This window comes from Prionailurus viverrinus, chromosome C1, assembly GCF_022837055.1.
Source record: "Prionailurus viverrinus isolate Anna chromosome C1, UM_Priviv_1.0, whole genome shotgun sequence".
NCBI classification, from domain to species: domain Eukaryota; kingdom Metazoa; phylum Chordata; class Mammalia; order Carnivora; family Felidae; genus Prionailurus; species Prionailurus viverrinus.
The window spans coordinates 51,144,946-51,168,461 of record NC_062568.1 but is presented as its reverse complement, the minus strand read 5'-3'; the positions used below and the strand labels follow the sequence as shown (position 1 = coordinate 51,168,461).

The 23,516-nt window shown below is 39.7% G+C and overlaps 1 protein-coding gene across 2 annotated transcripts in view; it reads right to left on the bottom strand.

Moving 5' to 3' along the window:
- PDE11A (phosphodiesterase 11A) overlaps positions 1–23,516 on the bottom strand; it is a 379,748-nt gene that overhangs the window by 81,915 nt on the left and 274,317 nt on the right. For both annotated transcript variants that reach the window (XM_047873318.1, XM_047873319.1), the window contains exons 11-12: positions 12,257–12,403; positions 11,907–12,014 (exon numbers count right to left, since the gene is read on the bottom strand). In XM_047873318.1, coding sequence (XP_047729274.1) covers positions 11,907–12,014; positions 12,257–12,403 — 255 coding nt within the window. The remainder of the gene's footprint in view (positions 1–11,906; positions 12,015–12,256; positions 12,404–23,516) is intronic.

The window sequence follows — 23,516 nt, the reverse complement described above, 5'->3', positions numbered from 1 at the left end:
GGAGTGAGAGTGAATTAACTTTTGAGGCTTTGCAGGACTGAAAATGTCTTCATTCAGTTGTTAGCCTCCCCTACAATTCTGGGTTGCAATATTTCCACTCAGAATGTTGAAAGACTGCTCTATGGTTTTCTAACTTCTGAAGCTGTTTCTGAGAAGTATATGCAGTTCTTATTCCTAACACTGTATGCTATTTAATTTCCTCTCTCTTAGAATCCTCTCTCTATCCCTAGGGTTTGGCAATTTCTCAAAGATATGCTTTGGTTTGGGACTTTTCCCCCATCATTTGGCTTGGTAAGGCTTTTCCAACATGGAGGCTCAGTTTCTTCAGTACAATATTTTTGTAATCTTTCTAAAAAATAGTTTTCTTTTTACTTTTGTGTCCTATTGAATGGAACTCCAATTGAATATTGGACTTCCTGTATTGATTCTTTTATTTTCTTGCCTCTTCTTTCCCACATTTCCCCCATCTTTCCAGGAATAATAATATTTTTAATTTGTAAGCATTTTCTTGCCTGTTGCTCCTTTTCTCATAGCATGCTATTCTTTTCTCATTACAGTCTTTTATCTTTTTGAAGATAATTATAATTCCTCTGAAATTCTCTTCTGCTCCTTGTTACCTGTTTCCTCTAAACTCCTTTTCCTGTTTGCTGGTTTCCCTCGAACACCTGATATCCTTGAGGGTCTACTCATCTAAGAGTAAAGTATTATAATGTTTGCCACACACCAGTGTTTGGGGGTGGTGTCTATAGATTTCTGGGCCTTCCCACAAGGTGAGCAGATGGCCAGCTGGTCTTTTGTTGGGAGCCCCAAATGTCAGTATCTAAACTCCTGTTCTGTGGACTTCCCAATCTCTTGCTTGGAAATGGTGTAAACATGGATGTTGACATTATGAGAAAAGAGACTTGTATCTTCTCATCTTTGATAATGTAGACTTTCACTTAATTCTCTCATTTTTGGGATGTACTTCACCTTAACTTTTCTTTTGCTGGTGTCCCCAAGTCTGGGGTTTAGTTTCTGCAGCAAATATTCTATCTCCTGCATAGGTAAGAAGAGTAGGCCTCTGATTATATGGAGAAGGGGTGGGGACTTGGGGACTCAGTATTTTCATCACCCCCTCCCTCCACTTCACCCCATTTTTGTGTTCTCTAAAGATTCTGGATCCTAAACCTTGATAGGTTCTGGAGGGGATGTTTCTCACGTGTACCACTTCCTCCATCCCCTCACCCCAAAGGCACTTGGGTTAGATCTTCCTTTTCTCTACTAAACTATGAACATCCTCCCTCCATTTTCTGCCCTCATACATTATGGTTCCATGAAAGGTGGGATGTGTATCCATTTCTTGTTCCCTTCCTATTTTGGTGTGATTTTGAAGGGAGAAGGGATATAAAGGTCTTTGTCTGTCATCTCTGTCATCTTGAAACTATAAGTCAGTTTTGCTGGGTTTGGATCTTGCTAATAATAAGTAAGTCCTGAAAGTCTATCAAATATGAAATAATTATCCACAATACTGTGGAAATCAGTGCTGTAAACAATAGAACTGCACTAAAATTTAGAGAGGTTTTGCCTGTGAAAATGTTATTGATTAGAATGAGCTGATGAATTAGAACAGTAAGAATAGGGATAATGTTAAAATAAGGTAATTAGATTAGATATTTAATTGGGAGTTGAAACTAAATGCCTCTAATAGGCTCCAGATCAAAACCCTGAGTCATTTTTAAGCCATCAGTTATCACCCATTATATAAAATGATGGGATATATTTTACTGTGATTTTCTATGCAGCCACTTTCCTCCCCGCCCCTTCCTAGGAATCCACATTGAGCTCTTAAACTATTTGGATCATAGATACTTCTGAGAATTTGATAAAAGTCATGGCCCCTCTTCCCAGAAATTATTCTATAATGTTATGGTATTCAAAGACCATGAAACCCAACTCTAGATCATCAGAGTAAAGAATCCCTGAAGTACAGCACACACACAGTCACACAGAACATATTTACCTCTCTCAACTGTGATACCTGAGTTACTGAAGCAGCACCTATCTCTTGACTGTGATTTAAAGCTGCCTAGTAAATGGTTTCTAGAGAATCATCAGGCTTGAAACGTGTCCACCTGCCAGTAAATGTCCGTTTGCCCCTCCCCCACCCCATCCATCTTCCTTCAAACCATCTTCATTCAGACCTACACTTACCCATGTCGAGGAGAAAAAGTCAACTGCCTGATGAGGACGATATACTATCAAAAGAACACAGTGGCAGTGGAAAGTATTATTTAATGTATTTATCCCATGCCTGACTCTATTTTATTCTTTTATTTTCAAATACAATGATATCTTTTCTCTTCCTGACCCAATAATTCTGGGTTTTACTGACCTTTAAATTAATCTATTTTCTTACCTATATTTCTTCACTGTCCATATAAAAACTGTAAGGCAATGGGTACAATACACCTAAGCAAAGTGATGGTCAATTCATATAGACCTAGTTCTCACATCACCCTTTCCAGAAAAGTCTGTGGCTACTCTCTGAGCAGGCTTCCAATGATAGTCCTCTCTTGGCTTAAAACGTATGCTGAGATAATCCTGCTTCTGGCCACCAAAGCATATAATCAATGGGATCCAAAGAACCCAGAAAATTAGATTGATTCACGGGGTACCCAAGGCTATCCAGTAATTTCCTTTCATCTGGTCACCGTAAAATTTAAACCAGCTAGGATATATGACCATTTCAAAGCTGATCCCATACAACACTAGTAAATGGAGGAATATCATGGGCAGAGAAAAATGACTGTTGCTTTATGGCTCCACAGAATCCAAAAAGGCTTAAAAAACAATAGCCATAATATCAACACAATATAGATGGTGCTACAGAGGCTTCATTCATTTAACAAATGTTATTAAGTGCTTATTATGTATCAAGCAACTGGTATATCTGAGAAAAGGCTTGGGGTATTATTAACAACAGCTAACACTTCCATAGTGCAGTGTATTCCAGGCACTGTTCTAAATACTTCAAACACATTAACTCACTTAATCCTTCTAAGAACCGTCTAAGGGAAACACTGTCCTTATCTCCCTCATTTTACAGATGAGGATATTGAGGCACTAAACTACACTGTTAGAATGTAACAGAGGTGGATGAGAGCTCAGGCAACCTGGCTCCCAAGTGTGTTCTCATCCACTGTACTATTCCAGCCACTAGGGTGAGGGTGTGGGTACAGTTATGCAGCTTTTATACATTCTTGTGATGATACAGTGCTAGGTGACATGGCTCTAAAGAATCAGTTGGTGTGTGCTTTATACCATGAAGGATGTTATTCCTGAATAGTAATAGGTTGATATTGCAGAGCCACTGGACATCTTGAGCCTAACATAAGCTCTGGTGCATGAAGATATAACTGATAATAAATAGTGATTTACAAACAAGGGTTGGAGAGAAAAGAGATATAATGGTTTATATGTAACATCCCAACTTTATAAAAATTCTCAATATATGCATAAAAAAAGATTGTAAGTATGTACATCAAAACGTTACCAGTAATGGGATCACAGGTGACTTAAAAATTTTCCTTTGCATCCAAAATTTCCATAAAGAACGTGTGTGTGTGTGTGTGTGTGTGTGTGTGTGTAGGTAAAAAAATATATATAACAGCATGCTCAGCCACCCTGCTGTGTTTCTGGAGAAGGTAGATTACAGACTGCATGCTCCTTGTCATATGTGTGAACTGGCATGGGAATCTGAGAAAGTGATGCCAGAAATTCTGCCTTCACATTTGTTTTTGAACCTTGGGTGTCAGAGATACTGAATGATGAGGGATTTCTTGAGTTCATCCTGTTGATTTCAAGATCTGCCACGTGGCAGACTAAGGAGGGAGGGAGTCCAATGATCTACTAGAAATTCCAAATGGTCACAGAAATTCCAAAGTGAAGGTTCTTGGTTCTGAATGTTTCTCCATGGATGCTGACAGCCAGGCACAGAAGCAGAGTCCTCAGTGGATTGGCTAAGGTTGAGGGAGAGTGTGATGGGTTTTTGTAGAGTCTTTCTTCTCCCCTTCATCGTTGTCTCTTCGGGGTAAGAAGAGCAATGAGGCCTGCTCAGACCATTCCAAGGGGTTTTGACGAACATGGTTTTTCAAGGAAGTGCCCTTCTTGAAGAATCTGCACACCATATCCCTAATTTGTGTCATGTCTCAACGGACCTACAGATGACTTCAACTTGGAAGTGATGTGAGCTTAGGACTGAAATGCAGCATTTAAAGAAACAACATTTAATTTCTGGTTTTCTTAATTTCTGGTGTGCAGAGTGTTGCAGGGTCACTGTCTGGGGTCTTTGTTTGGTACAGTATTAAAATCAAATTTGTTTTAGCCAAAGAGCACTCTTTGAGGGCTTCATTGTAAATGCCACATCCAGGATGCTCATGTCTATCTGTGAAACTTAGATCTGCGAACAAGAACCAGAGGTGCTATGAGAAGGGTGCCTTCAGTCACCTTCCCAACTGAGCACACACCCCAGTGTGGGTGGAACAGCGTCGTGAGAGTTGTTAAGGCACAGCAAACCCAGCGTGTTTCCCTTTGGGGCTCTGTTTTGTTTGCTTCAAGAAGGAATGGCTACCTCTCAACATACAAATCCAAGGGGCAGGCTGATGGGCATCAACCTATTCAGTTGCTCCAAAGCAATGAGTTTAGGCAGAGGACTTTCTCAAGCTTTAAGGTGGAAGCAGATTTCAATTACTTACCAAGAGCGCTTACAAACTAACGGATGCTACTTGATGCCATATCCTACCTTCTTTTAAAAATAGAATCCTATTGGGGTGCCTGGGTGGCTCAGTCGGTTAAGCGTCCGACTTTGGCTCTGGTCATGATCTCGCAGTTTGTGAGTTCGAGCCCCGCATGGGGCTCTGTGTTGACAGCTCAGAGCCTGGAGCCTGTTTCAGATTCTGTGTCTCCCTCTCTCTCTGCCCCTCCCCCGCTTGCACTCTGTCTCTCTCAAAAATATATAAATGTAAAAAAAAAAAAAAAAAAAAAAAGAATCCTACCTTTGTCAAACAGGGAGAGAACAGCTGTTAATAGCCACAATCCTCTACTAGGGAAAAAACCCTACTTCACAAACCAGAGCATCTAGATTTAATGGTTATACCCCTCTGGTATTTACAGTAATATTTACCATAATATTTACAGTGTGCTGAGCTGAAAAAGAGGCACTTCAGTCCTATTTTTGAGGTCCAGAGACCAGAACCTTTCCAGCTGTTAGGGGAACAACATCCAGCACTATGTTTATGTGTCTCTTTAACCAAAGCATGTAATGTTACACAAACCAGTTGTAGTTTGTCTAATTATCCATGGGAGTGGGGTAGTTTGATCAAATTTGCTTCTCTTTTTCCTCAAGATGAATGCAGCCAAATACTGATTAAGTCTACAATGACCCTTCCCTTACCAAGCTAAGAGTTGGGAAAACCTTACAGTTTATACTTAAATACTTTCTGTTAAATACTTTCTGTTACAAGCAGAAGCCTCTGAAGGCACTTTTCATCAAACTGTAAAGCCTAAGTCATGTTTTGGACATACTGTGACTCTTAACCTAAAATAATGTGGCAAATGTTTGCTCTTGTAAGTCTGAGAAAGGCAAAACTTAGTGGTCTGTCTGGTGTAATTACGTGTGTTGAGAAAAACGCTTGGTGCATGAAAAAAAACTGGGTTGATTTTAATAAATTTTATTGGGTTATTTTGTAACCACTTCCAAGACTTAATTTTTAATCTACTTACCACCATAATTTAAATAATTTATTTTGGCAAGTTAAAAGCATACACAGACTAGAATACTATAATGACCCCCCACATATTCATTGTCTAACTTCAACAGGATCCATGGTTTGCTGGTCTTGTTTCACCTCCGTGTTCACATGTATTGTTTTGTTGGTTTGTGTGCTAGAGTCTTTTAAAGCAAACCTCCAGCATGTGTCAACACACTTTGTTTCATTCTCAAGAAGATCTGATGTAGTCAAAAACTGGCCAAACACCTCTGCTCTCATACTTTGATAAAATGTGTAAAAAGATATACAAATGGTATAATTATGGGAATTTTCAGGTAGGTATCTTAACAAGGCTTGAAAAAAAAACCCAGTTTCTACTTCAATTTAGATAATATAAGAAATATATCCGCATGCATGCAGCACACATTGTATTTCAAGAAGAAACAAGAAAAAGCATATTTGATTCTTAAGGACTTAGCTTTCAACACTAAAAATATATGTGCTTTGCAATATTTTGAGGGCAGAAATTTTTTTTTGTTCCTGTTTGGGAAGATAGTTTATAGTTTATGATAAATTACTACTGAACTGAATATAATACAACATGTGGTTTGTGAGTACAGAAAATGAGGCCGATTACTTGGCAAACATTAATTGTGCAGAGATAGACCTCTCCGAATACAAGAGGCCAGGCTGATGAATTTCAAGAATATGATGGCTCTTCAAAGATTACCCAAATTTGTATTAGCCATCACTGAGCCAAAATTGAACACGGGACTCATGAAGAATTAAAACTTTTTAAAGCTCCCAACTTGACACCCCGAAGTGCCAGTTTTCAGCCCCAAGAAAGTGCCATCACTAAGTTATAAACCGTGGAAAATGGAGGCTGTGATAAACGATCCTGGCTCTGCTGCTGGGTCTCCCTGACCTGGAGGACGCGGCTGGTGTCATAAAACACAAAGCGACAGATTAAGCAGTTTACCAACACCGTAAAAATCTCAAGAATAAATTCCCTTTAATCAAAAATCCTATATTGTAACTAGGCAGCCCCAACCCTGAAACCACATTCATTTCCTTACCAGCCTGTGTCCATAAGCAAGAGCTTATATGTTCCCCGAAATGCCGGACGTGATTATGTTCATACACTTTTACAATTTACATGTCCTAAGAAAAATACCCAGCTCTGGCTGATGGTGCGGGAGAATTTATTTTCACTAGAAAGGGAATGACCCATAACTCATGAATGGCAGCGCTTAAAGTGAGTTATGGAGGTTACTCTCCTGTGTGAGGAAATGGATTGGATTATCCTTCTGCCCAATTGTATGTTTGGTTATTAGCACACAGGTTCTTAATTATGTGTGGCTTTGCCTTTTCCCTTTTATAAAATAAATGTGGATAAAGGGAATGTCAACTAGAAGCATGGAGTGCCTAATTGGGGCTCTCAGAGGTGGCCAGAGAGAATAAAAATAGAAATGTTCTTAAATGATTAAAAAGCAGGAGTCATAAATGTAATTTAAACAGTATTCAAATTGATTAGCTCCATAGTTAATTTATAGTGCCCAGTACTGATAATCTGCAAATACATTGAAAATCACTCTTTTCTTAAATTAAATATTTACCATCTTTTAAAGTTACACTGGAAGTCAAGACATACCTACATGAAGATTAAAGAATTGGCTTTTCTAACATGCAGATTTTGTTGCATTATTATGATAATGCTACCATTTATTTTAAGGTAGGTAGAGTAGTTACTACTTACATTGAAAAGGAAATACAATGATGTTTGATAATTATAAACATGATTATTGTTTGTCACTTTATTATACACAGTTACAGAACAAAACAGGTCTTTGCACCTCACAATGTTACGATCTACAAAGAAATTAGATTCCTTTTGAGACTGGGATTCTGGTTACTTAGTGAAAACAATTTTATTCAAAAATTAAATTGGTTCTAAAAAAATTTAATTGGTTCTGTCCTTCTTGGGAGGTTGGGGGTGGTGGGGTGGTGGGGAGGAGAGTTCTAATTGTGCTTCTCAGATCTCCTTCCAGAATAAATTTTCTATCTCAAAAATCAAGGACTTCTCTGAAAATGGCAGACAGCAGACAGCACATTATCCTCAAGCTGGTGAATAGGACGGATTTTTCTCCCTAAACGTCCCTTCTGCTTTCTAGTTTGAATGATCAATAAAATGCCTTGGCTTATCTCTGAAAATAACCTTGTTGACAACACAAATATGGACTTAAACACGCTACCTCCACATTTAAGATTTAAGAAGCCCCCAGTAAATGTCAGGGGGTGTCAATGTGTTTGCTGTGATACTTGGTTATTATTAGTGTTTAACTGCAATCCCCCACCAGCGCCACACTGCCAGCAGCACCATAAATTTTAATGTGAAGATGTGCTCTTCTCTTTTCATATCCAGTGAATTCTGCAGGATCATAATATTCTATATGAACCCTAGCTGAACCTTAGTGTGATATGAAGGAAAAACAAGATTTCTAACAGTGATAGTTGTTCATCGTTTTATAGTTTTTTTAAAAAACTGGACACTAAGCAACATGAATAATATCACTCTCAACTAAATCCACTCATTCAAATGAATCTCTATTGAGCCCTACAGGATGCAGGGCATGGCCCAAAGTGCTAATGAGTACATTTATGGGATAGTAAAGAACACTGACTCTTAAGGAAACCTTTTTCTCTCCCCGCCCCTGGAGAATCTGTCAGAACTCATACATCATTTATAAAACCAAAAAATGTCTCTGCAACCTTAGCACCACCACATACCTTTTATTTTACAGAATACAAACAAAAGCACAGCCATTTTCTTTATCTGGTCTGCATGTTAATATAAGAAATGCATTCTCATCTTTCATTATGTATGTGCTTAATGGAATATTTATTCTACAAGCTTCCACAAACAAAGAGAATTTGTATAATTATTCTTGATCTGCAGGTTTTTATTCCTTGTTTTAACCACAAATAGTAGCTGGCACTACATGCTGTATTTATTCAAGGAATCCAAAATATTTGGTAAATTTTAACTATATAAACATCTCTTTAGAAGCAAAGAATAATATTGAAGCTTTCATTTCAAAATTTGGAATTTCAGGCCAGAGGCATGGAATAAATTAGGAAATCATTAGTAGGGTTCCCAGTGAGCTAAATTTCCACCTTTTTACAGCAAATCACCTATTCTTCAAAGTGGTCCATTCTTTTTTTTCTCCCCTGCCAAAGGAACAAAACCTATTCGTTACCTAGACATGCGGTTGAATACTTTTGCAAAATGTAATTCTGAGTCAGTAAGTTTATTTTTCATATTCAAAATGACTTCAGGGTTAAAGGTTTGGAAGCTGCTGCGTATATTTACAATTTGCTTGTCCTGTTGTACATGGTGTCATAATTTGCTCAGCAATGATACAGGACTATGCATCTTCCCACTCTCAGAGACAATGGGCTTAGAAAAATACACACCCACCCACAGATGTAAGGTCGCATGTATTATTCCTGCTAACAGCTGGATGGGCAAGGCAGTCAGAATACAGCTCATCCTGATAGGAGGGGCTCTTTTTGGACACACTGGTTCTGTTGGTGCCTCTTTAAAGAAAAGAGTGCTGCAGTGTGTGCCTTATTATCTCTTGTCCTAGAAGAAAAGAAATACTTTGAGGGAAGGTTGGGAAGGTTTTTTCCCTCTTCTTTCCTGGCAACTGGCTGGGAAACTTTGCCTTGGAGCGCCATCTAGAGGAAAACTTAGCATATGTGCGCCATGCTCTTCTGGCTTTGGGACTCAGGCCAAATCCAGTGGTGGGTGCGTGGTGATTTTTTTTTTTTTTTTTTATATTAAGAGAGTATCTTGTTTCTAATTCAACACATGGAAATGCAATATGAGATAACTCAAATGCAAATACAATCACTGATGAGAACAAAACAGCGAAAGCTCCTAACGGTCTTCAGGAGTGTGAGGAGGTTATCATTTTGCCATAGGCTGAGGTTGTATTACAGAAATTAGAATTGATGAGTAAATTAAATTCACCCTTTTCGTCACTGACCAAGTAATCTTTTTTTCATCTCTATAATTATTTTCTTGGTTAAAAAATTCTCATTAACCAGGCTGCCCATGGTCAAGTTGAAGAGACGGCTTGTGTTAGGGACAGAAGTTGACATTTTCAACCTATTGTAACCCTTAGTCAAGTTCAGCAAAATTTAATGAGCAGGAAATAATATCTTTTCCAGATGTGGCTTCTCAATTCAACGTGAGGGAGAAAAACTAACATTCACCAATGTATTCTTTTCAAAGTCAGGGTGGGAACGTTAACAGAGAATGCTCCTCTTTTTGAGCTAGCATTAATACAAAAACAAAACTGAAAACCTCTCACACAGTGCTACTCTTCAAGGTTGCTGAGCAGGCTTGCAAAAATAACTATACCCTTGGAATATTCTGGAAGTATGAATACCCCCATTGTAGAGACAGAGTTTGAGAGTTCTGCTTTCTTCAAGTTGTTGAAAAGGATCCAGATTGTCTGTATTTTGGAAACATTTACTGAAGAAAACTTGTATGTATTTCCTTCTACTCCTAAGTGTCCTCCTCGACGCCATTGCTCTTGCTAACTTCCCCCATCCCAACTATTTTAAGGCTTGTCATAGAAGTCTGTTTCTATCTTTGACATCTCTAACTCACAGTATCAAGGCCATTCCTTTTTTCCTTCATTGAACAAGGCTCCTGCTTACTTATTTTTGGCAATCCACCATAAATCCAGAGGTTCTCCAAAATAACACGTTAATTTCTTTATTGAATGTCTTCTGTGAGCTAGACACATAAACTCTGCACACAGAAAATTATTCTTTGTCTACCGAGATCTGATACGGAAAAGCAAGATGAAAGCGGTTAATTTATTTTTCTTAAAGCAACATTGGTCCTCAAGCAATTAAGGCTAATAGTTCAAAGCATCTTCCTCCCTCATTTGACTGACCAACTGCTTTTATGGGGTACATTACAGAAGAACAGGGCCAGTCCAGTTTTTCTAGGCCAACCTGTTAGTCCTTAAGCAGTTGAGGACCCCAAAACAAGTTCTCAAGTATAAAAGTGAAGACATTTTGGTCCCATCTTTTCATGCTATATGCACACTTGAGTTCAAGTTGATCTAACACACATCTGTTGAAAACGTTCCAAGTGCATGATTGCATGCAAAATGCTGGTGAGGCCCTCAATAAACAAATGTTGGGCAAGCAAGTAAATGTTGAAAGAATAAGAAATTGTCTCTTTAGTTTCAAGCTGCTGATTCTATAGCATGAGAATGAGAGATCTGTGCCTTAAAACACACAGCAGAAAGACATGTTGTACTAGACAAAGTGCAGAGACAGAAGTAATTATTGATGTTTGGGGAGAAAGGGGAAGACTTTGGGGAAAAACTGGCATTAGATCAATGCCTTAGCGGATGAGTAAAATTTTAATAGGCAGAGAACGGGGCAGACACTTCATAAGGAAGGTGCAGACAGTCCTTATTCATCTGGCCAAAGGAAAATGTATGTCATTTGGAGTTCCCTATCTTGGGTCTTAATTTTAGTGTGGTTACAAAGATGGAAGCTACTTAAATTTATGTTATAATAATCTGAAACTTGTGTTCTATTTTATACGGTAAATATGTTAATACACATACACATATAGAGTCAGCAGCTTGAAAGTAAACATATATGTTTACATGTAAATACTTATGTTTTGCCATCTTCCCTGGCATTCTCTCAGGACTTCCATGTGCCTGTGGGTAATGCTCACACACCCCTACTATGGCTTTCCACCAGCCTAGAGAGTCTTACCTAGTGATCTTTTTGTTCTGTTACTCATACCCATATCCTCTGCAAAAAGATTACTTTGAAAATCCAAGCATTTCTTTTGTAAAAAGAACCAGTTTCCCGAGATAAAACATTGAAAAGAGACTCAAGCAATCATTCCAAGACTACACCTGCTTCAAGGTGTCAGTGATTTTACAGTTTTAAAGTTCAGAAATTGTTGTGAAATATATACTCCCATAACCAGGGCAGGTAAGTTCTAGTGTAAAATAAATCATATGGCAATTTGTCAGAGAAATTGAAATATGAAGGAGAAGGCTGTAGGTCCATACAAATGACAGATGACCTTCCACCACCACTGAACACACTTACTGTTAACATTGCAAACATCAGCTGGCACACATTGAAGGCGTGTCTCCAGTTGTGGTACAGAACCATTCGATAATTTTTCCTCACTGTCAAGAGCCACCTACACAGTGTCTGAAATGGGAAGGGAGAGGTTGTATCAGGCAGTTGTATGTGTCTCCAGTGGGCTGTCATCAAAACGATGCCTTCTGTCTGAGTGATCTTCAACAACCAAAGTCCTCCCACAAAGCTCCCATGATTCTCATGGCAATCCCATGAGGTGTGCAGGCTGAGTATTATCACACTCAGTTTGGGAAACCTGGCTACCATGTTGTCCCATGTACACTCCTGGGGTCACCCAACATGGAACATCTTACCTCATAGTCAATTTTAAATTTCTGTACCATCCCCAGCTCCATGAACATCCGCAGGGCAGCTGTGATCATGGCGTCAACATCAAGAGAAAAGTCATCAAAATGTATGTCATCGATGGCAAGTTCTGACACCAGAGGGATGTTGGCTGCCTACAAAACAGAAGACATAAGTCAAGCCAAGTTCACCAGCTTTTCCAAAACCCTCATCTTGCTCTCCTTTCCTGCTTATCAGACATGCGACATAAATCAGACCTGACCTGCACTTACACTCTGATACAGCTAAACTCTGAGCTGGAAATGTCTTTTGTTTCTGAACTGCAAATGCCCCAAGCAAATGAAGAGGGTGGGAGGGGGGGAGGAAGCTAATCTGAAGAAAAAATATACACACTGGATCTAGTCTGCAGAATTTAGAATACAAAGCTGTCTAGTTTACTGAAACTGCAGCCATACAATATATACTGATGCATATTACAAAGCACTAAATGCAAGAAACATCTGGGAAGCCAGCAGCTGTGAATTTTAATTGCTGCTATTCAGAGGAGGACATGGGAATACACTGCTTTGCCTTGTTTCTTGTATTCTTAAATCCTTGTTTCTTGTATCCTTATATCCTGTAGCTGTGCACATGCGCTTTGTTACCATGTGTTCTGTATATTCAGAAGGATGAAAAGGATCAGACATCACATCTCTGGCACAAAATGTTCTCTTAATAAAATATAATTGTTTGGAGGATAAGCACAAACATATGTTTCATCAAAAGAATAAATTTACAATATCATTTAGTTTCATTCTATATCAACATCACAACGTTAATTACAATACTGGTCATACATATTCAGGGTTTTCAAAACACTCACATTAGGCAGCTGTCAATCAGTTGCCCCACACAAATTTAAAGGGAAGAAAAAATCCTTGGGGATCATTTTCATGCTGATTTCATTGAGTTTAACCATATCCTTTGGGCCACTCTTGGTAAGGGAATCATATCCACCTTTTCAGGTTATCAGAGACATTCTGGATTCATATTTCTAGTCTAATTGCTGGGTATAAATTATGCAAGGGGTAATCTGTACCCTGGGATTATTTTGGCTGAGCAATGAAATCCAACTCTGGACATTCTAAACATTCTGGAACTTCCTTCCCAACTGCATGCTCCTCCATAACAGCTTACATTTCTAGATTAAAATCTAAACACTGGTTATTCCCCACAACACAGAAGAACAATAATAAATACAGTACAGTATTATCTATATGCACATGGTTGTACGATAGGCATCTAGAACTTTTTCATCTTGTGTGATTGAAACTCTGCACCCAATAAACAACTCCCCATCTTCTCTCCTCTCAGGCCTCTGGCAGTCACCATTTTATTTTCTGTTTCTATGAGTTTGATTACTATAGATACCTCATATAAGTGGGATCATGTAGCATTTGTCTTTCAGTCATTGGCTCATTTCACTTAAGCATAATTTCTTCAAAGTTCATTCATGCTGTACCATATGACAGCATTTCCTTCTTTTTTACGGCTAATATTCCACAGTATGTGTATGCAGCTGACCCTTGAACAACATGGGTTTGAGCTGCATGAGTCCATTTATGTGTGTCTTTTTTAAAAAAAAGATTTTTATATGTTTATTTATTTTTGAGAGAGAGAGAGACACACACACAGAGTGCGAGTTAGGGAGGGGCAGAGAGAGAGGGAGACACAGAATCTGAAGCAGGCTCCAGGCTCCAAGCTGTCAGCACAGAGCCTGACATGGGGCTCGAACCCATGAATCATGAGATCATGACTTGAGCCAAAGCCGGACGCTTAACTGACTGAGCCATCCAGGCACCCCTGTATGTGTCTTTTTTCAGTAAGTAAGGCATAGTACTGTAAATGTATTTTCTCTTTCTTTGATCCTCTTTAAAAAATTATTATTTTTTAGTCTATTTATTTTTAGAGAGAGAGAGTGTGTGTGCAAACAGGGGAAGGACAGAGAGAGAGAGCCAGAAAGAATCCCAAGTAGGCTCCACACTGTCAGCACAGAGCCTGATACAGGTATGATCTGAGCCAAGATCAAGAGTCGGATGCCCCTTTCTTATGATTTTCTTAACAAAATTGTAAGAATACAGTACCTAATAAATACAATATACAAAGTATGTTTAACCGACTCTTTATGGTCAACAATAGGCTATTAGCAGTTATGTTTTTGGGAAGTCAAAAGTTTCATGCATTATTTTGACTGCATGGGGGTTGGTGCCCCTAACCCCCATGTTATTCAAGGTTCAACTGTAATACATTTTCTTTATCCATTTATTTGCTGATGGTTTAGTCTCTGTCTCAATCAGCTTATCTTTTGAGCAATCATTTTCATATATTAGAGGGTTTAGAGTGTTAGAGGTTTTCCTTAGCTATGTGGTCATCTTTGAATTTCAGTTTACAAGTCAGGCTCTATAGCTCCTGTTAGAGCTTCTGCTGCCTTCCCTGGAGGGGGAGTCTAACTGACCTGTTTCCTTGGGAAAGCCACCAAATGCCGGTACCTTTAGAGCTTTGCTCTTTAGCTACTCAGATTCCCCAGAGAAGAATCTTGTGGGTGGAGCCTGGCTGGGAAGGGGGTTGGGGGAAGAGCCTCAGCATGGGTTCCTAGCTTTTCATTCAACAGTGTCTTCAGCATGCACTCCTACCCTCAAGCTCCATGGTGGTGTCTTCTGAACCCCAAGAGCAGCTATTATACCATCTGAAGCCAACACAGCTCCCAGTGTTTATGAAGTGGAGGTGTGAGGCAAAGGATCTGGAGATGTCACTGCTTCTTAGATTCCCTGTTTTCCTGTACATAGCCCCACCTTCATCCCCACTTCCAAAGGTACTTAATTAGCCAGTTGTGGAGCTATCTAAGAGGGGCTCTGTGGTATAAATTGGTTTGCTTCTCAGCTTTTCCCATCGCTGGTTTATTTTGGCTTTCTTGGGTTTGCTAAATTACTTAATACTCATCCATCTGTTTTCCAGCTTTCAAAATTTTGGTATTGTCCAGTCCTCTCCTAATTTCTTTGCTTTTGAGAATTTATGCCTTAAAAAAAATCCCTTTATTGTTTTTTAGTGGGGCCCGAGGAAGGAACAGAAGAAAATGAGTTTATTCTACCATTGTCCAAAAATTATTGGAATTATGTTTATTAAATGATGTCTTAAATGATCAGCCTGGAGAACTCAGAAGTAGGCCAACCTCTGGTTTTTAGAAACCTTTGTTTCTCTGTGCATGGGCCTGGCGGCAATCATGCACACCTTTCTCTTATTCTGTACCCCTGTGTGCTCACGTGTGTCAATCCTGACCTTGCCTTTTAGGCTGTAACAATCTTAGAAGTGGCTGCCGTGTTTCTTTCTTGAGGGAAACGTCAGAAGGACGCTCTGCTTCCACCACATGTTTCATGGATGTCTATGTACTTAGAGTATCTGTGCTTGTTGTAGTTTGTTCAAGTTCAAACCCTGATACAACTGGAAAACCACTTCCCAAGAGGGTCAAAGCCTTGTCCCAAAAGACACAAGTTTTTCTGCTCCCAGGGGAAGAGTCTGGTTCTGAGTTGGCAAAGGAAGTCTCACCGCCACCCCCCCCACCCCCCCCACCCCCCCCCCCACCCCCGCCTCTTGCAGTTGGTTGCTGAGGAGCATAAATGGCAATGGAGCCTGTGCTGCTCTCCAGGTGGCCTCTGTCTTGTAGATTATTAATAGTGTATTCCCTGACGCCATTATAAATCCTCTACACTTCAAAGGCACTAAATTCACTTAATTATCTTAAAAATTAAAGAATATAGGCATTTTTTCATTATGAAATGTTAATGGAAAGGAAATAAGAACATTAGGTTGAAAAATGTAGGGTGACCTCTGGTTCACCAAGACCCATACTTATTGACCTTGTCTTTTTTCCCCTAATAGGTTGATTGATCCACAGTTAAATCATACCAGTCTATAGATCACCCTGAGCCCTGTCGTAAACCCTTGCTGGCACTTGTAGATGCAGAGAAAGTCCCAAGCCTTTCAGAAATGACCAGTTGCAGCTATTTTGAGAAGTATAGATAGTTTTCATCCACATTCCTGGTTTCAAGAGCAGCTTCTGGAGGAAATCATGAAGAATTAAGAGTAGTGTGTGTCCTGAGCAGGTGTGCATGGAGATCTAGTTTGCAAAAGATTTGGGAAGAGCCTTCGGTTGCCAAATTTCCTTGTTATAGAAATACAAGCTCTGCATGTCTTTTGATAAGTTGAGAACGGGACCACATCTTCCAAACCTATAATTACTGTAGACACGGGATATTAACAAAACAAATCAAAGTCAATTTCTCCAAGTGTCAGTCTTCAACTTTTAAATATTTATAAGGCACCATATCCCTAAATCAAAGAGGAGTGCTACAATCCAAAATAACTACTGAATTAATAGCCAGGAAATAACATTTGGATAAAAGAACCATTTACTTTACTGCAGCAATAAATGAAAACACAGAATTATGAGTCCTGGAGCTAATTTGAATAATGTTCAAGAAGTGGGACTCTAGCTGGCTGGGAGTACCTGATATCCTTTGACCATTCCTCTTCTTTGTTTGGGTCTTAATAGTTAAGTGGTTATCAAAGGGACTCATAAAACTGCCTCCTCTAAAATTGAAAAGGTAGCTTTACAAAGAGGTTGTAAAATGTTAAAATACAATCCTGGATCCCCTGACACATGAATATTACATTTTGTGATGCTCAGAAAATGGAAAGAAACAACAAAGTGGGTGGTGGTCCAGCCCAAGCATTTCAAAGGAAAAATGACTTGTTGCCAATCCAGCCCACTCACTCACTGCCCCCTATGGACAAGAGCAGAAGGTGGGGGCTTTAGGATCCTGGGATTAATGAAGACAGGAGACTGAGCTGTGGTGATGTGGAACGGATCGCAAAGCTCTTATATTGCCACACTTTTATAGCTCTTACTACATTCCAGGCACTGTTCCAGCACCTTACGCATATTAACTCATTTGCTCCTCACAAGGGTCCTAAGAAGGAAGGAATATTTTCAATCCCATGTTACAGATGAGGCAACTGGAACAGATGATAGGCAATCTGTTCAAATTCACACAGTTGTGATTGGCAGAGGCAGATTTGAACCCGGGGCATCTGGTTCTAGAGACTGGCTCCTAACCACTACACTGCCTCTAAAAAATGGGCTGATATCAAGCCAAGAGGGTCCCCCATCCCTGTTCTATGCAAGCTAATTTGGATGTACCAGGGTAGTGTTTGGGATTTAGATCCCTTGAGGGGACCATGTTTCAGACATATGAACTCGTTTGGGAAGTCTCTAAGCTCACAGCTGCCTTAGGAATAGCCTCAGTTGTTAGCTTTGTTTTGATTAGAGGGAACACAGAGTCAGCTCAATACTCACAAGACCATCCTGAAAACAATAACTAATCTTCTGAAGGAGCAGAAGAAGACTTCAGGCAAATGACTTTAGCTTCCGACTGGTCAGCAGAGCATTCATGGGGCTGATACTACCCTTGACCAGGCAAGGTAAGTGTAGAGTAAGGGAAGCAGCAAACAGGGGAGATGTTGGGTATAGAGTAGGAAGATGAGGGATCCTTCTATCTAGATGGGATCCTTTCTGTCAGAAATTTGGGAAGGTTTCTCTGACATTTGGGACACAGGTGAGAAATGCTTAAAACACACACAGATGCACTCAGGCTTTAGAGGGATTAACAGTACTAGAAGTAACTAGTTGTTTCCATAGTATATAGTCACATTTCCAGCGGTGAAGAGTGACATTTTAACGAATTTCTGTTTTTGTTCGGGGGTGGGGGGGTGGGGGGAAGAGGACACAATTTCTTATTAGTACAGAATAGTGTTACTTTCCTAAATCAACTTCTAAACAGGGAGGCTGGGATATTTGGGAACCCACAACACATGAACCATGTGGGGAAAGATGCAGAGTTCAAAGGAAAGAGGGCTACAAAGCCCCAACAGCGTGCGGCCCACAGAGAAGGTGCCGGCCTAGCACATTGGCAGGTAACACCCACTCACTTGTCTGCAAAAACACCACCAGAAGCCACAAAGTCTGTGAGCCAGCTGGTAGCCTGTGTGGCAGTGATGTGAAGATCTGAGTCCTGTTCTTGGGGCCAGACAAACAATAGTGAGATGATCAAACACTGCAGCTGACGGGCTCAGTTTATATGCGGAACAGAAGAACGAATATAAATGCCTAAGAATTGTCCAGAAATATTTTTAAAAGAATTGTAAGGTCCTATCTTATCTCAGATTAAAATATAAACATATTTTAACATGTTTATGTATTAAAACATAGGCTTTATCCCTTTCATTCAGCCTACACCATTTTTATCATGTAACTCCCTCTTCAAATACCTGTAAGTGTTCAATGTGGCCTGCTGAATGAAGTGAAATTCCTTAGCTCAGCATTCAAGGCTCTTCACAAACATTGCCCATCCAGTGTTACAATCTTCTAGCCTTGTATGTAAGCATCAGGTTGGGCATTTCATCATCCTTATTCTCATCTTTCCCTCCACATTTCAGATTATTCTACCCCTACTCCCCCATTAGGTTTGACTTCTTACTCTGTGCCAACAGAAATTCAAACCTCAACTTCTTTACAAGTTCAGTCCCATTCATTCATTCCTATCTCATCCTATAGCAATGATTTCCTTCTCTGCAGTGATATAAATCACTGTAATATTTACAGTCACTTTATCTTTTAGAGTTTTTAAGTATATACATTAAAGCAGTAAGTAGGTCCCTGAAGCATGTGTGCAACTGGTTTGAATGTGATTATTTGTGATTTGCGGAGGAGGGTCCATAGCTTTCTTCTAAATCCTCTGTAGTTTAACATGGGTTCTGTAGCTTGGCAAACTCACCAGGTGATCCTTACGTACATTCAAAATCTGTTATGTACATGCTGGCAGCTGTTTCCTCCCAGAATCTTGGTACACATGAATACCTAAGCTTCACCTAAAGAGGGCCAAAGCTTCCCATTATATAGTAAGTCAAAGGGCATCTTATGTACTTGTCTTTATTAAGTGCATAAAAGCAAGGAAAATTGGTAGTCAAAAATCACTGTCTTGAAAAAGAGAGGAAAGTTTAAAGAAATACTAGCTCCTAGGTACAAAATACGTCCCTTTTCTTACTAATATTTAATTATCCTCAATTATTGCTTAATTCACTTTGGTTTTCTAGACTCGAGTAGACCTATAACTTTGAATCTCTTAATAGGAGAATGAAACTTTTATCATCTCTTAACATGAGATTTTCAGAAATTTCACCAGAAGTTAAAAATCTTATGGCTTTTCTTTTATTTCTGTTTGAGCAGTCCTAGTTAAACAATCTTAGCTATACCTGTTTTCTATTGATCTCAGGAAAGATCTTTGTTTTCTTTCATGCAACAACATAAGCCTTAGAAGGCATGGTTCCTACAAATTTTTCTTGTCATGGTGAGAACCAAAAGTAAAAGAAACATCAGAGTGACCGTTACCTTTTGAAATAGAGAAACTTTCTTTTATGTGACTGTCTTTTTAACACTGGCTTTTCATATTTCTAATGTGCCCTTATTATTTATGTTTATGAATTAAACAGTCTCCATTGCAGCACTGAACATTTAAACACTGCATTTCAAAGAAACTAGTCATTTTAAAGGAGATTTTATTTTTTTGTAGTATGTGGCATTTAAGATAAAAGATAAGTTTTTTTTTTTAAAAAAGGTATCAAGTATTTCTTCTTAAACACATACAGATATCTCATGTTAGTCGGCGCAATATTTGTTTATATATTACCATGTTTTCTGTAGTTTCTTTACTAAAGAAAATTTTTTAAAAGTAAGAGTACAAGATTAATCCATCTTGCATCAAGTACATTACAATGGTCTTAAAGGCATGGGGTAAGGTGAAATAGAATTAGCACTGAGAGATGATGATGTGTTCAGTCTTTAGTATAAAATCAAGCCTGTGGTCCCTAAGTGAGGTGAGCACTCTGAGGTAATTTTTCTTAAAAAATTTTTTTCTGTTAGAAAAGTTTACTACTTTCTTAATAAAGTTTAGTCAATGTGGTATATCAAAGTGTTGTTTTGTTGTTGCTAGTGGTAGTGGTATATACATAAACTTTATTCCAAAAAAGGTTTAATGTGGATTACAAAAATCTATGCAACAACAAAGCATAAGGAAAAATAAAAATAGGCCAGAAGGACAAATCAAAGGGAAGCTAAGGATAGGAATATAAATCACGATCAGAAGTGAAGTTACTAGACAAAATGCATGCCCTAGCATCAAGACATTTGTAAGAATAGTCAGAAATTTGTCTGTAAGCATCCCAGCAACCACTACAAAGAGAATCTGGTATGTTAGATAATTTACAGAGTTCACAAGATTTTTTAAAAAGACAAGGGCTAAGGAAACCCATAGAGACACAGCTATGTTATCTCTGAGTCTAGAGAGAAACATCTCTTGTGGTTTTCAGGGAAAATTTCCCCAAGCCAGTAATTCTCAAAGTGTGGACTCCAGACCAGCTACATCATCACCTAGGAGCTTGTTAGAAATGCAAATTCTGGGGATGCCTGGGTGGCTCAGTTGGTAAAGCATAGACTTTGGCTCAGGTCATGATCTCACAGTTCATGAGTTCAAGCCCCACATCAGGCTCTGTGCTGACAGCTCAGAGACTGGAGCCTGCTTCAGATTCTGTGTCTCCCTCTCTCTCTGCCCCCTCCCCCACTCACACTCTGTCTCTCTCTCCTTCAAAAATAAATAAAAATTAAAAAAAATGAATGCAAATTCTGAATCAGAAACTCTATTTGTGTTTAACAAGCCCTCCAGGTGATTCTGATGCTTGCTAACATTTGAGAACCATTGTTGTAAACATTATCCCTTCAATAAGTACAGCAGTGATTTACTCAGAGATGGGGTGGCTCTGGGTGGTGAGCAAATTTGGGGGATGGAAGGCAGAATACAAGGGTTGCCCAATTAAGTGAAAAGCCACTGATTGATGAGGGTTTGCTATGCAATTCTTTTGACTTTTTCTATGTTTGAAAATTTTCATAATAAAATGTTGGGAAAAAATAATTCACTGCCAACAACTGATAGGACATCAACCTAACAATGCTATCCTTTAAGAAAAAGGTTTGACTCAATCAGGGTGTTGTACAGTGATGTTTCCAAAAAAGTGTGGTTTAGATTCTAGTAATTGTTTTTTCTTGAAGCTACTTATTCAATTTATCTGGTAGCTGCCTAGAACCCTCTTCACAGCAGATATGGGCTCTAATCCTATCCCCGACCCTACTTGTTAAGTGGTCATGGGCAAGAAGCTGAAGTAAGCCTGAGATTGAGCGTCCTCCATGAAGACATAATAATAAACCTATGTTGTGCAGTTGCTGTGAGGAGTAAATGAAATAACATCCATGAAGAGTCTAGCACAGTGCTTGAAAATAAGAAACACTAAGTGATAGTGACTGTTATAACTATGGTTGTTGTTGGCATGTTGCTGTTATACTTGTTATTATTATTATTTTTTAAAGTTTTTATTTATTTTTGAGACAGGGAGAGACAGAGCATGAACGGGGGAGGGTCAGAGAGAGAGGGAGACACAGAATCCGAAACAGGCTCCAGGCTCTGAGCTGTCAGCACAGAGCCCAACGCGGGGCTTGAACCCATGGACCGCGAGATCATGACCTGAGCCAAAGTCGGATGCTTAACCGACTGAGCCACCCAGGCGCCCCAATTTTTTTATACTGATATTAGCCTCAAAGAAGGAAGGAGTGGACATAAAGGATTTTGGTGACTAGACCCTGAAAAATCAACTCTACCTGCTCCCTTAGGAGACCTCTGAATTTAATTCAGTTTCATTCAACACACCTGTATTGGGTGCCTAAGCCTACAACAGGCGCTGCACTGTGCTACAGATACAGTTATGAAATCAATGTGGTCCCTGTGCTCACAGTCTGTCAGAGGACACAACAAAGCAAACAGGCAATGATAATACAGTGTGGTAAGTGCTGTGATGGGGGAAATACAGGGCACTATAGGAATCCCTGGGAGAGTTTGATGAAATATGTCTAGTTTAGTACCACTGCCTTAATTTTAAATCATCGTGAAACTTCAGCTTTATAAAGTATATTTAGAATAATTTAAAATGTTAAAACTATTTACTATGATTAAAAGGTTCTCAAGGTCATAAAGCTTGTATTGAAACCTAACAAAAGATGAAGACTCCATTCCTGAGATGCCCATGGTCTATGCAGGGAGGAAGAAGAGTGAACAGAATGATTAGTGAAAAATTAGAAGCATCAAGTTCAGAGGCAACAAGAGGAGGGAGCATATAGGAGGACTCCACACAGTGGAAGAGGATCAGTTGATGTAGGCACTGAAGGAGGAATACAAATTCACCAGGAGCATTAGGAAACATGGACTATTCCAGGCAGAGCACAGCATGGGCAGAGTAGAGTTCCCATCTCGCCTGAAGATGGCATAATACCAGGACGCACAGACCTGCAGGACCCCAGGTTGATGAAAATGGCTTGATTCAGGACTTGCCTAATCAGCCTTTAGAGCCTGTAAGGTACCAGCTTGGCCAAGCTCCCACTGCAGTCTTGGACCACAGCCCAGGAGCCTGCCTTGCCTGTAATTCCAGGACTGACTCCTCCTCACTGTCCACCAGCCTGCTCCCTTGTACCTGGGCGGTAACCATGCTCTGTCCTTTGTGGTCAGAGCTCCCAGAAGCCCTCTTTCAAAGCTCTGGTCACAGTTTTTGTGGTGGCAGGTGATAGGGACTCTTCATATGGAAAAACACTGTCTTTGTTTTTCCCTTTCTTTGCTTCACTCAGCAGCAAACCCTTCCCTTTCTCTTCTGGGGAAAATGTGATTGTCAAGCAGCCCTCTGTGTTCTCCAAGAAAAGGAACTTGTTCTCAGTGGAGTGGGGCTCTGATTCAATGGGCCATCAGGATCTATTTTGAAAGAACCAAAGGAGCTCCTGGGGGAGAAAAGAAAGGGGGAAGGAAGAATGTCACCTCACAGAGGTCACAGAAGGGGGTAAGAGAGGAAGGAGAGAGTGTCTGGGAGCCTGGCAGCTGATCCCAGTGCACTTGCCTAGGATGTAGATGCATCTAGCAAAGGACCGCCATGGAAGCATCATTTGAGCTCCCAGGAGCACCTAGTAGCTGAATCAGGATCCACACATGGACTGTACTGCCTTTGCTCAAGTGGAAACCTCCCATTGTTTGCACTCGAGGACTGACCAGGTACTCCTCCCATGGGGGACTGGTGAAGACTAGCTCA